General features: G+C 42.3%; 1 protein-coding gene across 6 annotated transcripts in view; it reads left to right on the top strand.

Moving 5' to 3' along the window:
* Positions 1-15,966, top strand: part of LRRC40 (leucine rich repeat containing 40) — a 62,889-nt gene that overhangs the window by 31,417 nt on the left and 15,506 nt on the right. For all 6 annotated transcript variants that reach the window (XR_013487469.1, XM_020993061.2, XM_078156712.1 and 3 more), the window contains 2 exons: positions 674-764; positions 886-931. Coding sequence is in view for 5 of the 6 variants with exons in the window: in XM_020993061.2 (XP_020848720.1) it covers positions 674-764; positions 886-931 (137 nt within the window). In the remaining variant the exon portion in view is untranslated. The remainder of the gene's footprint in view (positions 1-673; positions 765-885; positions 932-15,966) is intronic.

The raw sequence follows: 15,966 nt of genomic DNA, 5'->3' as shown, positions 1-15,966 counted from the left end.
ACATCCAAGTTATTTAATAAAAACAAAAATATACAGTAATAAAGAAAGCTAACCCCATTCTGCAGGATAATTGTTCATACTCAGGTGTTGGGGATCTTCTCCAGATCTTTGGTCAGCCAGCACACTGCAGCTGCTCAGTAAATATTTGGGTTAATTCTTGGAGTTTTTGAGAGGAATCCTTTTTGTTTAAATAAATGAATGCATCTGAGTAGGGGCTCGGAGAAATCTTTGTATTTAATTTGTATTATGTCTTCTACTACAATGCTTTTTTATTTAGAGGAACTATGGTGCCTTTTTTGGTATTCACAATATAAGCCTGAGATATGATCATTTAGGAGTGATGAATCATTCAAACCTGGCTTTTCAGACAAATATTTATTTTACTTTTACAATGCAATAAATATAAATAATAGTATTAAAATTTCCCAAAGCTCATTCTTTTTACCTCACTCAAGACTGTTAAGCAAATTTTTCCTATTTTAAAGTTAAACTTTCATTTGAGGAGGAAATATCATAGCCAGACTTACTTTGCCCTACTATGGGCATGTTAGCTCTAATAGACTATTCACTGTCTTGTGAGTTTTGTAGCCATCTGTCTAGGTGAATAATTCATTGTGTGTGTGTGTGTGTTTAGTTGAACCATATTTAGAGGGTTTTATCTTGTTTTTGATAGTCTTCCCCATGCCTTAGGAAACCTTCCTCGTTTGCAGTTTTTGGCATTAGAAGGAAACCCTTTGAGAACTATTCGACGAGAACTTTTAAATGTAAGTGTATTTTGAATTCAAGTTTGTATTTTATTTATTGCACAATCAGACATTCATGTAGATCTTATTTTAACCTGCAGTGCTCTCTTTCAGTGATGGTTTTGTTTTCTCCTCCATTTAGAAAGGGACCCAAGAAGTCCTCAAGTATCTAAGAAGCAAAATTAAAGGTATCATCTTATTTCCTTCTGTATTTTCACACAAGGAAAGTAGCAGCCAAAGCTTTAAGATTAAATTAACTTAATTATACTACTTGTTATCATATTAATTGAATTAAACCTCTGGAAAACCAGAATGTGGTCCTAAATCATTAGAGGAAGTATGAATTTATCTTAGACCAGGAGTCCTTAATCTGGAGTTGGTAAATTTTTTTTTTAAATACGTTCATAACTCCTTTTTAATATAGTCACTATCCTTTGTAATCTTAGGTATTTCATGTCATGCATTTAAAAACGTTCTGAGAACAGGTCCTTGGGCCTCACCAGCTTGCCCTTGGTGTCCATGCTCCAGGAAAGGGAATGGCCCTGTGTTACAGACCATGTTTAGACTCACTCTAGGAATTACGTTTTTAATCTCTTTTGATTTATTCCATATTCCATAGCATGTGAAAAATGTGGAGGTCAAAAAAATGCTTACTAGCCGGGCCCCCTGCAGGAGTTTGTGCTTAGTGAGGGCCAAGTACCCCCCCAAAAGATACGAAGTCCCCTTAATCCTTTGGTGTTCTAGCAAGGTGCAAAGGTGAAATAGTTTTTCTTTTCAAATCTTATATTTAAATGGGGCTCCTTCAGATAGTCATCTCTTTAAATTTTTAACTTGTACCTCTGTTTGAATTGACTAGTTGTTTTGCTATCATACAGATACTCCCCAAGTTAAGTTTGGGTTCAAAATTATTTTTTTCCAGACTGAGCCATTCAGGACATTATGGTGGGTAGCACACCTTAATTCAAACCCTTCTTAGTGCTCTGACTCTCATCTGTGTTGGTGGTGGTGGTGGTGGTGGTCAGTTGTTTCAGTGATATCCGATTCATCGTGACCCCATTTGGGGTTTTCTTGGCAAAGTTACTGGAGTAGTTTGCCATTTCCTTCTCTAGTTCATTTTACAGATGAGGAAATTGAGGCAAACAGGGTGAAGTGACTTGCCCAGGGTCACACAGCTACTCAGTGTCTGAGGCTGCATTTGAACTCACGTTCTCCTGACTGTAGGCCCTGCTCTTTAGGCACTGCACCACCCGGCCCTGTAAATAATGATAAAACAAGTCCCTCTCTACTGTGACACTGAGGAATGAAATAACTTGAAACCTGCTCTGAAAAGGACATGTCTGTTCTTTGTGCTTATGTACAAGCATAATTATTTCAAAAATATTTTTAGTAAAACCCTTGGATTTAGCCAAGTAACTTTGAAGCACTATTCTGTCCTGCCAAGTGCAGAGAAGGGATGAGATTGCACAGCGTCCGTGGGACAGCGCAGTCTGGAGGGGGAGCCCAGTCATGGGCCCCGAGCCTGGCTCTCCATGCGTGCATCTCTGGGGGCTCTTCTGCCTGCTCTCTGTGGGAGCGTCAATGCATCCTTTTCCTACTCTGGCTTCTCCTTCTCTGTGGCATCAGATGGGAAGAGGCTGGCTGAGGCCATTTCTAAGATCCCTTCCAGTTCTCAAATGCTATGACTTATCAAGTGAAGACTAGAATTGACTCATTATTTCATGTTAGGCAAGATCTGGCCAGTAGCGCAGAGCTGGGATCTTATCCCCAAACTGTCATCTGTTTAACTGAATCTAGAGTAATTTGAGATTTGAGCAGCATATTTATTAATAGCCATCTTGAGTTATCCTTTGTGTGGAGATGGAGGAAGAAAATGTGCCATTGCAGCAACTGTGATGTGTAACAGGGCTGGATTGGGCTGTCGCACCAACAAGTGCAAACTTCCTTTATTTTTTTGCCCTTTGGAAGTCAGGTTCATTTGCCAGGCTATTTGTAATGCAATAAGCAGCAAATTTGTTGCTTTTAGCAGGAATATTGCTCACCTTTTTGCTTTGAAGACATTTGGAATAACTGGAGAAAACCTTTTGAAAAAATAAAGAGTACATGATATTATGTCTAGTTCTGCATGCCAGCATTGTAACTTATGGTATTATGAATAAGTAGCCTTCTTTTTAGGTGGTGCATATTTTTAAATAGGTCATTTTGCACTTCACCACTCTTTAAAGCTGTAATCTTTTTCATATCACAACAGTTTGTAGTATTTTTATAAGGAGTCACATTTTTTCCTTCCCTTTTGGTACATTTTTTCCTACTCATTTTCTAGAAAGAAATACCTTTATATCATATTGAATATTTTCATTACAATTTTTTTTTTAGTTATAATCATGGGGATGAAATTTAGTTGTAAAAGTAATTGGTTGTTTTCCATTTTCTCCTACAAAGTACATTGGGAAAATAATTACATTGGACATTTATTCACAATGCTTCCTATACAAGTATTCCTTGTTCTTTGTTTGAATAACGAAAACAACAAAATACAAATGAATGTGATGTGCGGCCCCAGTCTGGTGGTGTGGTAGGTTGTGTGCCAGAATGAGAATCAGTCGGGAAGAGTTCGTATCTTGATGTTGCCACTTAACTCGTCTTAATGCCTTGGGAAAGACCCTTTGCTTCTCCAACTCCCAATTTCCCATCTCTAAAATGGGAATAATACTTGCTTTTTCATCTCTTGTTGTAAGGCTTCTGGGAAATAAGGAATGTGTGATTCTTCCTATTTTCACAGCCGAACTCTGAAAAAAATCTGCCCATTCTTGTGTGCCCACTTCTTCTCTCACTTTTCAATCCTTTGCAGTCTGACTTCCAGGCTTACCACTTAACTGAAACTGCTTTCTCCACAGTTAGCAGGTGTCTCTTCAATGCCAAATCCACTGGGTGTTTCTCAGGCCTCATCCTTCTTGACCTCCATGCAGCATTTGGTGCTGTTGGCCTGCCCTCTTCCCCGGACACTCTCTCTTCTATGGGTTTTTATAATTCTTTTTTTTTCTTGGTTCTCTCCCTACCTGTCAGTCCACTCTTTATTGGAGCAACATTTATATCATAACCCCAATCTCTGTCCTGGCTCTCCTTGTCTCCATTCTCTTTTTGTGGCTGATCAACTCCCTTGAATTTAATGAAGACTCCTACGTCTGCGTATTCAGGCTCTTCTAAGCTCTAGTCCTTTATAACAAATTTCCAGTTGGCCTACCATTTGTCTCAACATGTCCAAAACAATTCGTTCTCTTTCCCCCTAACTCCCCCCTCTTCTGAATTTCCATATTTCTGTTGAGGGCACTACCACCCTTCCAGGCAGCCAGGCTCATGATCTCATAGTCACTTTCAGCTCTCCATCCCACATAGCCAGTCACTTGTCAAGTTTTGTCAGTTCTACCTTCGCAGCATCACTTCATTTTGTAACCTCATCTGTATGCACTATTTCAAGCCCTCGTCACCTTTCGCCTATAGTATTGTTATAGCCTCTTAATTGGTATCTCTCCCTCCAGTTTAAGTGTCCCCAATCTATTTTCTGCAAAGCTCCTGTGTGATTTACCTAAAACACAGTTCTGATAACATTACTCCTCTACTCACTCACCTTCATTGTTCTCTTCTTATCCTCTAGAGTCAAATATAAACTCCTCTGTTTGACATGTAAAGCCCATCATAAAACGTGGTTCCCAACCTACATTTACACTGTATTATATATTAACTCCCCTTCATACACTCTGTAATTTAGCTGTAGAGGCTTTTTTCACATCTCAGCTATCTGTGGCCCTCTTCTGGTCAATATTTTCATCAGTCACTTCAGTGAAGACATTGATGACATGGTCACCAAATGTGTAAAGTGATATGAATCTGGTAGAAATAGCTAAACATTGGGTTACAGAGTCATGACCTAATAACATTTCAGCAGTCTGGAATGATGAATGGAAACTCCTAAAGTAGATTTTAGTAGAGACAGATGTTAAGTCCTGCTCCTGGATTCAACAAACCAGTTGCTCGCAGGTATAAGATCTGGGGAATGTGGTGAGACAGCAGTTGGATGTGGAGAAATCCTAAGGATTTGGTAAACTGCAAGCCCACTATGAGTAAATGACATCATGAGGCAGTCAAAAATGACTGTGCTCATAAATGCGAGTGTAATGTTCATGAGAAGTTGGGGAGTATTTCCCCTTCACTTTGCCCAGATTAGACCCTTCTGGGGAACAGCGTCCAGTTTTTCATGTCCCATTTTAGAGAAAACGTTGACAAACTGGAATACTTTGAGAAAAAGACAAGCAGGGTAGTTAAGAGCCTTGAAAACCATGCCATATGAAGGTATTGGATGTGTTGAGCAGAAAAAAATAATTAGGGGGCACATGATTGCAATTCTCAAATATTTGAAGAGTCATGTCGAAAAGGGTTTTATGTTTTCTGTGGCTTGAAAAGGCTTGAGTAGGACGAGTGGGTTGAAGTTACAAGGAGCTACATTAGCTCCACATTGTGCAGCACTTCTCCCTAATTAAACCTAACCAAGAGTGGAAGGAGTCTTAGCTTGGTGAATTTCCCAGTCCTGGAGATCTTCCAGCAGAGGTTGGCTGGTCATTTGTTAGGAATACTGAGGGACCCAAAGGTTTTCGGATGTAGATCTGAAAGGGACCTTAGAGATTATTGGGAGGATTGGGGGGATGGACTAGATTTACCTCTGAGGTCTTTTCAGGCTCTGGGAGTCCGTGATTCTAGTATTTTTAAGGGCAAAAGCAACAGATATTGTCCATATCTCACTCCTAGTTTCTTTCTACCTCATTTCTTTCTTTCCACATTGTCTTTCCTGTTTTATTAGTTTTTTTTCCCTTCTCTTTTTTTCCTCCATTCTGCTTTCTTGTCATTATGTTCTCACTCTTTTTATATGAATAGAAATATTTCAGCAATAATTATTTGAAACTTTAAGTTAAGTTCTGGGAATGCAAAGAAAGGCTTGAAGACAGTCCATGCCCTCAGGAGCTTCCAGTCTCATGGGGGAGACAACACATAAAATGAAAAGTGGGATGGGGAGGGAGGGAAGGGTACCAGAAACATCAAAGCATGATAAAGGCCTGCAGGCAGGGCCCCTGGAGTGGGGATGCTGAGAAATGTGAGTTTCAGAGTTGATCTTGCAAGATGGTGAGTTTCTAGAGTTCATGAAATCCAAGAGAGCAGCTGGGTGGGGAATTTTAATATTTAACTGACTTCCATTATAAAATTGGAAACTCATTGTCACAGAAAAGTCACCTAAAAAAGAAGTTGGAAGCTTTTCATAAAGAAGAGGTCAAATGGCATATAGCTCCATGGCATCTGAGACATTGAAGTAGGGTCATGACTCCTGGAAATGGTGTTCTCCATGGATGAATGTTCTCTTCAGCGGCTCTAGCAGCATGGATTTCTACTAACTCTGGCATCTCTTCGCTGTTTTCCTCAGAGATGGATGGAATTCATAAGTTGAACTTATGATCTTGTGACCTCTATGGTTCATTCTAATTCTAAAAATACTTGATTTTGTGCTTCTGTTATTGGTCAGTCTTATCAATACAACTAGTCTTCTCATTCTGCAAAAATATTTCATCTTCAGAAAAATCTTCTTTAATTCATTGCATACATATTTGTATTATAGAGATAAACATCAGTAACCTACGGAAATATCAGAGATTATAAGATAATTGCTAATTTTTTCTTGCTTTACAACATTATTTTGAAGCATATTTACTGTTGTTTAGAACTTAGCTATATCCTAATTGATTTGTATGATTTGAATTTCCTGATTGGTTTATATAATTTAAGCTTGTTATATTGATTTATGATCCTCATCTTTAAGCTGATAGAAGCAAGACACTTTGCTAAAGCGATCCCTTCCAGTGAGTATGCCTAACTATGACTTACTAGGTGATTTTGGCTTCTTAATTTAATGAATCTGAAACTTCCCCCACTGAAATAAGATTACTGAACAATCAAAAGCAACTTACTCCGTTAGGAAAAACTCAATTCACCAACAGGAATATGTTAAGGAAGCTTGCCTTATAAGAATTAAGATTCCTGCTATGAATGAAAAACCCAAGAGACAGAGTTTCTGAGTAATTAATGATCAATTTTTAATTAGGTTAGCTAATAATAAATTGATCATCAGTGGTTTCTTTTGGAAAACCAAAGACCCCCAGTGGAGATACTGAATGTTTTAAACACCTTTGTAAAAGAAAATGTCTCTGACAAGTGAAAATCAACTCTGATTGGTGGACATTTAATGAGGAAGTGAGCTAGGAGTCTTCAGCTCTTCCTGCTGAGAATGTGCCTTGATCATGAGACTCGAGCACTCTGCACAGGGGACTCCGTCTCCATCCAGGCCTCTCTGGATGGTTTTCTCCTTCATGGGCTGGATCACCCTAAATTCTGGTAGAGGGTTCCAAGGACACAGGAACTCACCCAGACTGGATTCTGTTTACACTGTAAACAGAAGTGAGGTCTTCTAGTTGGGTGGGGTCCTGCCCAAGATGGAAGGGGGGTTTCCTTAAGAACTAGGACTGTCTCATCAGTCAGTCATGTCCTTCAGAGACTCACTGACCTTCTAAGGGTGCTGGGCCCTAAGAAGAGAAAAGCCTTACAAGACTTCAGTTGTCATCTAGTGTAACCCCCTGATCTTATAGATGAGGAAACTGAGGACTGCCAGAGAAATGGAATCACTTGCCCACAGTCCTGGAGCTAGGAAGGGATACATCTTGGATTTGAACCCAGGTCATCTAACTATAAACCCAGCTCATTCCACTCTATCATCCTCCCTTCGATGCTTAGGGTTAAGTAGTCAGTAGTAGAGCCCTGTGGTAGTGTTCTCACTGGATGCTGCTGTCCAGCTACCACTAGCTGGCATTTCATATCTCTCCACCTCTTCTAAGCTAAACTCTGAGAAAGCCATCTGTGCTAGGCTCTCACCCTCTTGTAAACCCTCACTGCACTCTGTGCTGTCACCAGGGATCTTTTCAGTGCCACATCTGGTGACTGTTGCTCGGTGTCCTTCTTGAGCATTTGACATTGTTGTTCCCGTCTTCTCCTCCACACTCTCTCCTTTGCTGGCTCTTCATCTCTGTCATGAATGCTCTGAGACTTTGACCTGTGCCCTCTTTCTTCTCTCGCTGTCTTCACTTGGTGATTTCACTGGCTCCCGTGGATTCATTGATTTTCTCTATGTGGATAATTCTCATCTTCATGGCCAGCCCCAGTCTCTCCCTTGAGCTCCAGTCTCTCGTCACTAACTGTCCTTTGGACATCCTGAACTGAATGTCCCAAGGGTGTCCCAAACTTCTCGTGCCCCAGACAGACCTAAGTGTCTTTCCTCCCCCACATCCTCATTTATTCTAAGCTCTTCTGTTGTATTTACAGACACCAGCATGCTCCCAGGCAGCCGGGTGTGCAGCTTCGAGGTCATCTTTGACTACTCACTGTACTCACCCCACATATCCAGGCATTTGTTAAATCTTATCATTTCCATCACTATGCCATCTCTCGCACATGTCCTCTTCACTCACACAGTCATCCCACTTGCTCAGTCTCTCATCACTTTTTACCTGGAGTACTGTGATAGCTGTCTTCCTGCTAATCCATTCTCCAACCAACTGCCAGAATGATTTTCTTAAAGGCTCAGTCTGACTGTATTACCCCTCTACTCCATATAAAAACAACAGTAGCAATAATAATAACATCATTTATGTAATGCTGACTACTTTTGAGGCACCGTGCTAAGTGCTTTGTAGTTATCTCATTTAATCTTCCCAACAACCCTGGGAGGAAGGAGCTGTTATGATCCCTGTTTTACAGATGAGGAAATTGGGCAGGCAGCAGTCACACAGCTAGTGTATGTCTGAGGCTGGATTTGAACTCGGGTGTTCCTGGTTCCAGGCCTGCCACTCAATCCACTGTACCACCTAGCTGTAATATTGCTCCCTTAGCTCCCTGCTACCCCATAAAGTATTTATGGCATTTAAAGCTCTTCACAACCTGTCTTTTCCTACCAGTTGAGTATTCTTACAGGTCAGTCCTCTCCATATTTTTATGGTCCAGTTACACTGGCCTTCTTGCTGTTCTTTTCACGCGCACACACACACACCCTTCATCTTTTATCTCAATGCCTTTGCTGTGGTTCTCCCCATTCCTGGAATTTTCTCCCTCCTAGACTTTGCCTCTTAACAGTCTCAGGGTTCCGTCAAGATGCATGCAGTTCACCCTCTGCCTTCCGTCCACTTTGTATGTGTCTTGGCTGTGTCTGTTTGGGTTCCTGTTTTCTCCTCCATTAGAATACAAATTCTTTAAAGACAGGGATGGTCTTCCTTATTTAGTTATTTATTTGTTAGATGTGACATGGAGTGAGTGCTCAGTAAACGCTTGCTGATTGAAGGGTTACTTCATGCTTAGTGTACAATGACCCAGTTCAAAGTGTTCCTGTCTCCTGGTGCTTAACAAGCCGTTTCCTCGATGGTGACATGATAGAGGTGGGGTGGGGGATGCTGAAGTGCAAATTAGAAGAGTGATGTTGAGTTTTTGTACCCTAACATACACAAACATATTTGGAGCCCTGGAACTGAGAGACTTTTACTTCATCCAGTTACATAACCTTCAGCCTCACTCAGAACACATCTTTTCATCTTTTCCTCTGACGCTCTGATCCTCTTGCTTTTGCCCTGAAGATTGCCTCTGGCTTCCAACCCCTTTTTCTGGCAGCTAGTATTTCTACTGACTAACTTTTGTGCGTGTAAAACTGACCTGGGTTTTTTGGCTTCTCCTTAAGAAGGATCAGATGTCTTTTTCTGCCTCTTTTCTTGCTTTCAAGCTCAAGAAGTCATGTCAGGTGTCAAGGGGGGACCCTGCCCTAGCCCTTGGCAAGGGGTGTCTTAGATGATACAATGGCAGGGTAAGAGGTTGACCTAGACTCATCCCCCTTACTGCTTCAAATCAACAGAAAATTAGCTGAATAATGCCATAAAAACCTCAGCCACAAGAAGAAAAATGTCACAAGTCTTCACAAGCTAATTTTTACAGAAAAAGTAACCGAAGTGTGCACCTACCTCACTGGCTAGCTGCTTCTCTCTTTCCCTACTCCCATCCTTGCCCCTATCCAGCCTGGCATCCTCAGCCTTGTGTGGCCACTGCGCGCGGAGACATTAGCTTGGGGAGTGACTCCTTGGCAGTGAACAGAATGATTCTTTTCATCCCTCTTGGTAGATTGAGGGGCATCCCAGTATTTGGGATTTCCCAAAGGAAGGTGGCTGAGGAGGAAGTGCAGAGCTGTCTAATACATTGCAGGAGGAAGCGGGCTGTTGCTAGAAGCAATGAAATGAAGGCTGAAAATAGATCCCTTGAAGAATCTTGTCAGTGTTTCCCCTTAGCAATTTTTCCATCTGAACCCTTCCCCCTTAGCGGTTTAGAGCCTGTGAACATGACCGTCACTGGGGGTTAAGACTGAGGAAAGATGCTGGCTGGAGTAGAGATCGGATCTCAGAAGTGCAGGCTTGATAGAACACCATCTAGTACAATACAGGGGGAAGAGATGGCCACAAGCAGACAGTAGACAAAGGTGCAGGGGCCTTTCTCCCCCTTCTGGGGCTGGGGTCCATAAATCTGATCTGTCTTCTTTGACTGGTGGTAGGAAAGTGCAGAAGGAATTCTATGAGGGGTGGAGCAGTGGGGTACTTGTAATACAGCCCTGCCTGGCAGGCCTCACAAGAGGTGGAAGTCAGGTTTTTTTATTCATTTTTTTTCTTGGCTTGCCTGGAGGGCTTTGGGGATGGATTAAGGAGGGATGAGTAGGAGTCAGATCTTGCCGGCTGAGTAGAAGTGCAGGAGAGGGTGTGACAGGGATCTTAGAACAGATGTTATTGAGGGGTTTTGACAAGTAGCTAGCAGATGTTGCTGTGGAGGGCAGAGTTTGGCCAATTACCATTTTCCTTCCCCCAGTGGAAAGGGTAGAAAGAAATCTACTAAATCATGCCCATCTCTGTCCATGGGGCTGTTCCTTGGATGCTGCCTTCCCTTTCTTTTCCTCATTCTTTTCTTTTGTCAGAAAGTGGAGATCTTACCTAACCTCAGGCATCAGTGTTCACTTTGATCCAGACTCTACAGATAAAAAGTTAAGTTCTTAGTGTTAGCTCAGGGGCAATCCTTTTTTTTTCCCTAGTCACTGTGGGTTCTTTTCTCTATAGAGTTAAAGTGCTTAAACAATTACAGATTATTAATAAAATTCATAAAAGCCCTGGGCCTCCAGTGACCTTCGGTTGCCAAACCAGATGTAAGGATTCTCTAGTCAGTTAAATTATGTGTATTCAGATGCCATCCCTGTCCCCTATATCCACTCTCTGGACCCCACCGACATATACACAACTTTGATGCTCAGATAGAGGCTGTACATAAAGAGAAAACCAGTCAAGAGAAACAATTTAGAGAGATGGCAAGAAGATAGATATTTTCAGCAGTGCCTCTTAGTACAGCAGACACAGGGAGGAAACTTTCTATGGAAGGGGATTTAAACTTTTTGTTGCTTTCCACCAGGCCCTATTACTGTGCTTCTCTCTCTACTAAGCTAAGCTTCTCTCTCTCTCTCTCTCTCTCTCTCTCTCTCTCTCTCTCTCTCTCTCTCTCCTCTCTCTCTCTCTCTGTCTCCCCCTCTCCCCTTCCCCCTCCCCCTTTCTTCCCCCCCTCTCTCCCTGTACCCCTTCTCTTCTCTCCCCCCTTCCTTTCTCTCCTTCCCCCCTTCTCCCTTTGTCTCCTTCACTTTTTCCCCACTTCTGCTGTAGCTGCTTTCCATCCAGCTCACTGGGCCAACAAAACCCCTCCCTGTCCAGTCCAAACTGTGTGATAGAACCTTTGATTTCCCTGAGTGGAAAGATTGTTCTTTGAGACGCTGAACTCCACATCCCAAGCTCCTTAGCTGTTCCTTGTTCTCTTTTGTTTTGCAGAACATTTGGACCTCTAAAACTTCCATGTATGAATGTGCATCATGTGATTTCAGGGGTATCAAAACATCTCTGCACAATAGTTGTGCCTCCTCCAGATTGTGCCCCTTGGTGCAGGGGAAGGAATAATTGGACCTTGATAGAGGGGTCTTGGCTTTGTGAAAAGGGGGACATAGGTCCAGTGGCTCAGCCAGTCAAACTGAAGAGACTTGACAACAGGTGACTTGTCTTTTGTCTGTGGCTCTTGGCCACATCTCCTAGGATTCCTCACAGGATGGCCAGGCATTGAGCTGGAGTCTTTCCCCTGGATTTCTTGAGCTCTCATGGGCTGTTGCTCTTCCATCCCCTGCTTTTGCTTCACGATTGGGTCACCTCCTTTTTCAGTTGTTCTTTTCTCTGATGATATCCCTGTGCTGTTCGTTTTTGATAGTGTGTCCCAGTCTACCTCCTTCCCTCTGTTTTCCCTGTGGTGTTCCAAAACTTCACCATAGAGGACCCCTGGAAAGATAGAATTGCTTCAAGGTGGGGTGGGAATGATGCTTTAGGGAAGCTTGTGCAGTGGTTTTAATGACTTCAGTTTTTGAAAGGTTATCCATCACTTTAATTTCACTTAATTGTGAGCCTATAGAAATGTGGTGTGCTTTGGAGTATCTTTTGGGAAAACTTTTCTGTTCTCTTCTTGTGCCTTAATCAAAATTCCTCCCAGAGCTTGTATAAATTATTCTCACAGAAATGTTTCGGAGATGGGAGATGTTTTCTTGAATGCCCCTTTTGGGGTATCGAGGCATTTGATAGCCTCTTGAGACTCAGATTTTAAAGATTTGATTCCTCAGTACCCTAAGAAATGTGTTCCCTCCAGCACAGTCTCTGCATATATTCAGTTTAGCCTGCCTTCTCTTCCTGCCTTCTCTTTCTTCTGTGGCATTTCTACATCTGTAGACCTCTGGGAAGGACGATTCAAGAGTCCTAATGGGGTGTCCTCCCTGCCATTGATAGAGAAGATCTTTTCTTTTAACTGAAATCTGAACCATTCTTTCTCATGTTTCATCAGTTGTTTGTCCTTCTAGTTTCATTCTTAAATATCTTTGAGATGATCAAGTTGTTTTCCTCATCAAGTTTTCTCCAAACTTGTTTCCCACTCCCCTGCTTCTTGCTGATTTATCTCCGGTTTTCTTCTCTCCTTCCTACAAAAACACCCACATTTTTCCTAGCCTCAGAAATCCCTTCCTGCATCTGTGCGCCCCAGCTAGCTGCTGTCCTCTCCTCCTTTTTGTGGCTGTGCTCCTTCAGTTCATCAGCAGTGTTTCTACTTCCTGTCATTCTCTTCACTCTATAGCCCTGCTTCCAGTCTTGTCATTCAACAGAACCTCCTCCCGCCAAGGTTGGCAGCAGCTTCTTTGTTCTTCATCCTTCTTGACCTCTCTGCAACCTTTGACACTGGCGCCTCAATACCTTCTTTCTAGATTTTTGTGATGCTGTCTGACTGTGCCTCATTTTCCTTTGCTGGATATTCCTCCAGGTCACACTCACAAACTCTGTCTCTCCCCGCCCCAAGCCTGCCATCCTAAGCCCTCTTTGCTTTTCCCTCTGTAGCATTTTACTTGTGATCTCATCAGCTGCCATGGTTTCAGTTACCATCACGATGTTCATGATTCCCACATCATCTTATCCAGCCACTTCACCTGTCTGCTGATCTCCAGTCTGGAATCTCCAGATGCCTATTCAGCATCTTGAGCTGGATGGCCTGTAGACATCTGAAATTCGGCGTGTTCAAAGCCGAGCTCAGCTTTCTCCTCAAACACTCCCTTCTCCTTCACCCCCCCCCGCCCCATTATATCCTCCCGGTCACCTGGGTTCACAGTCTGTGTTGTCCTCACCTCCTCCCGCTCTCTCATCCCCCATATCCCAACCGTATCACCCACTAGTCAATAAACTTGAGTGGCTACCTCTTACCTCCTGTCTCAAATATAAAATCATCTGTCACTTTAAGCCCTTCAGGCTGCTCCTACGTCTCCTGTCTTCTTACACCACCCCTCCCCCCAACACACATTGTACATCTGGTATCACTGACCCCCGTGCTGTTCTTTGCACAAGACATGGACATTTTCACTAGATGTTCTTCATGCCTGGAATTCTCATCATCTTCTCTTGGCCTTCTTCCATGTATGTAGTTGTGTGTGTATTGTCTGTAAGCTCCTTGAGAATAAAGTTAGTTTTTGCCTTTCCTTGTATCTTCTCAGCCCAATACCTGACACATAAATGTTTGTCGACTGACCAATCAGGGGGTGGACTGTTAATGATCTCCCACAATTTCTTCCAAGATTGTTATCAGTATATTTATATTCAAAACCAATGTGGCCCTGGCCTAGCACATCTCTCTGGCAAAGAGCTAAAGTGTTTGCAGGCAATTGTGGGTTCTTTTAGTCTCCTTATTGTGACAACTGATTTATATTACTTAAACTTGGTCAGGAAATAGGGATAATCTATTAATATCTGTTCTTTTACCTGTTTCTCATTTTTTACGTCAGCCAGCAGCTTTTAAAAATAAGTCAAGGTACATTTGCCTCAATCTTATTCTTCTGATGTAGTACTGATTTTAATCTTTGGGCTGAGTGTAGCTGATTTACAAATGACTCCCTAACCGTAACAGTCAGTCGTTTCTTTCTGTTATAACCAACTGTGGTAGAGCAAATGGGTAGAAAACTAGGAAGACCAAGGTCCTAGTACCACCCTGACCAAGTCATTCTCGGCATCCCAGGATGCCCCAAGCCTGTCACTTGCAGAGAAGGTGCTGAGCTGCATTGGAAGAGGGCATTCTCCTTAAATAACAGGCTTAGTTCAGAGTCTTTGTGGGTGATATTTCCAGTCTTCTCAGAGGAAGGGTGTGCAGTGTGTAGATGGACAGTCTCACCACCCTTTTTGCTGCCCTCCCCCATGCCCACGTTTGCACTGAAGTCACCTTATATCTCAGCGTATGTTCAGTTAATTTTTGGAAACTTCTTAGCCTCTTAAAAAACATTCCAAACTCTTCCCTCTCTGCCACCAATCCTTGGGACGGTGTTTTTGGAAGGACTTGTTTTGAATACTGCCATCCCCACTAACTGTACCGTGGAAGGCTTTTGGTTGCCTTTGTACACACCATGTAATCAGCTCTGCCACCTCCTGTGTTGTCCTCTCCAATCGAGCTCCCGCCTTTTTCTCCTAGTTTTATTTCTAGTGAGAATTTTGAGATTGCTATGATTCACTTCCCCCCAGTAGTGTATCTGTCTGTTGGTCACTGGACAAAGATGACACACGTTTACAGTCAGTGCCGACAGCTAAGCTCATTTTTATAGATAGTCTAAGTTATCAGCATCCTCTGCTACTATGACCACATAAGCAGGCTAAAGGGTGCTTTGTATTTACCATAGCCGAAGACATTGATCATCTAGGGGTATCGGCTGATGTGTTGTGAGCCAGGCTTGGTCTGCAAGGCCCCTGGCTCACTGTCATGTTGTTGAAGGCACTCATGTACGACTTGTATTCTCACGAGAGAAATGAAGGCCTTTCATTCCCTCCCACTCTGAGGAGTGACTATTGCAAACACTTCCTTTTTTATATAAGTTGGAAGACCAAGGATGTATTTGTCTCATGTAAGTTTATAGCCTTCAAAGAAAAAATGCCATTTTCCCACTCCCTTTAACCTGTGTGATTCTTTCTACCACAGGATGGCAATGTTAACTGGTCTCTGTAGGGATTAGTGGTAGGACTATGGACTGTGTTTGAATGTGTGTTTGGTTGAGGATGGGGGGGGGCGGGACCGCTGTCACTAACATCTTACAATTGTTGGAAGAAATAACCCCCATGTGTGTCATGTAACAAAACTCACCGGATTAGATTATGCACAGATGTCAGACAGTCAGTGCGGGTGGCAGTAACCAAATTCATTGTAATTCGATTAATGCCTGTTTGATAGACATCCTTTGGGAATGACGTTGTATGTTGGGTCAGCAGTTTCTTTAAAATGTGCTGTATTATTTTCTTTATGAGGGAGGGTTGGTTACAATTATTTCTCCTAGGAAATTGATTATTCTTTATAGATTTTTCTTATAGATGTTCTAAAATAACATTTATTGGAAAGTTGTGGAGCTACTTGTAGCTGCTCGATCAGCTTCTCTTGGTACTAGAACATTGGATTCTGTTCTCAGATGTTTCTGAGGCATTGCTCGGGAAGCATATAAATAAAAAGATGTTCCCAGGGGTATAGC

The sequence above is a fragment of the Phascolarctos cinereus genome, unplaced genomic scaffold, assembly GCF_003287225.1.
Source record: "Phascolarctos cinereus isolate Bilbo 61053 unplaced genomic scaffold, phaCin_HiC Scaffold_5;HRSCAF=322, whole genome shotgun sequence".
Taxonomy (NCBI): Eukaryota; Metazoa; Chordata; class Mammalia; order Diprotodontia; family Phascolarctidae; genus Phascolarctos; species Phascolarctos cinereus.
The sequence above is the reverse complement of the archived record's forward strand: the minus strand, read 5'-3'. Positions and strand labels throughout refer to the sequence as shown.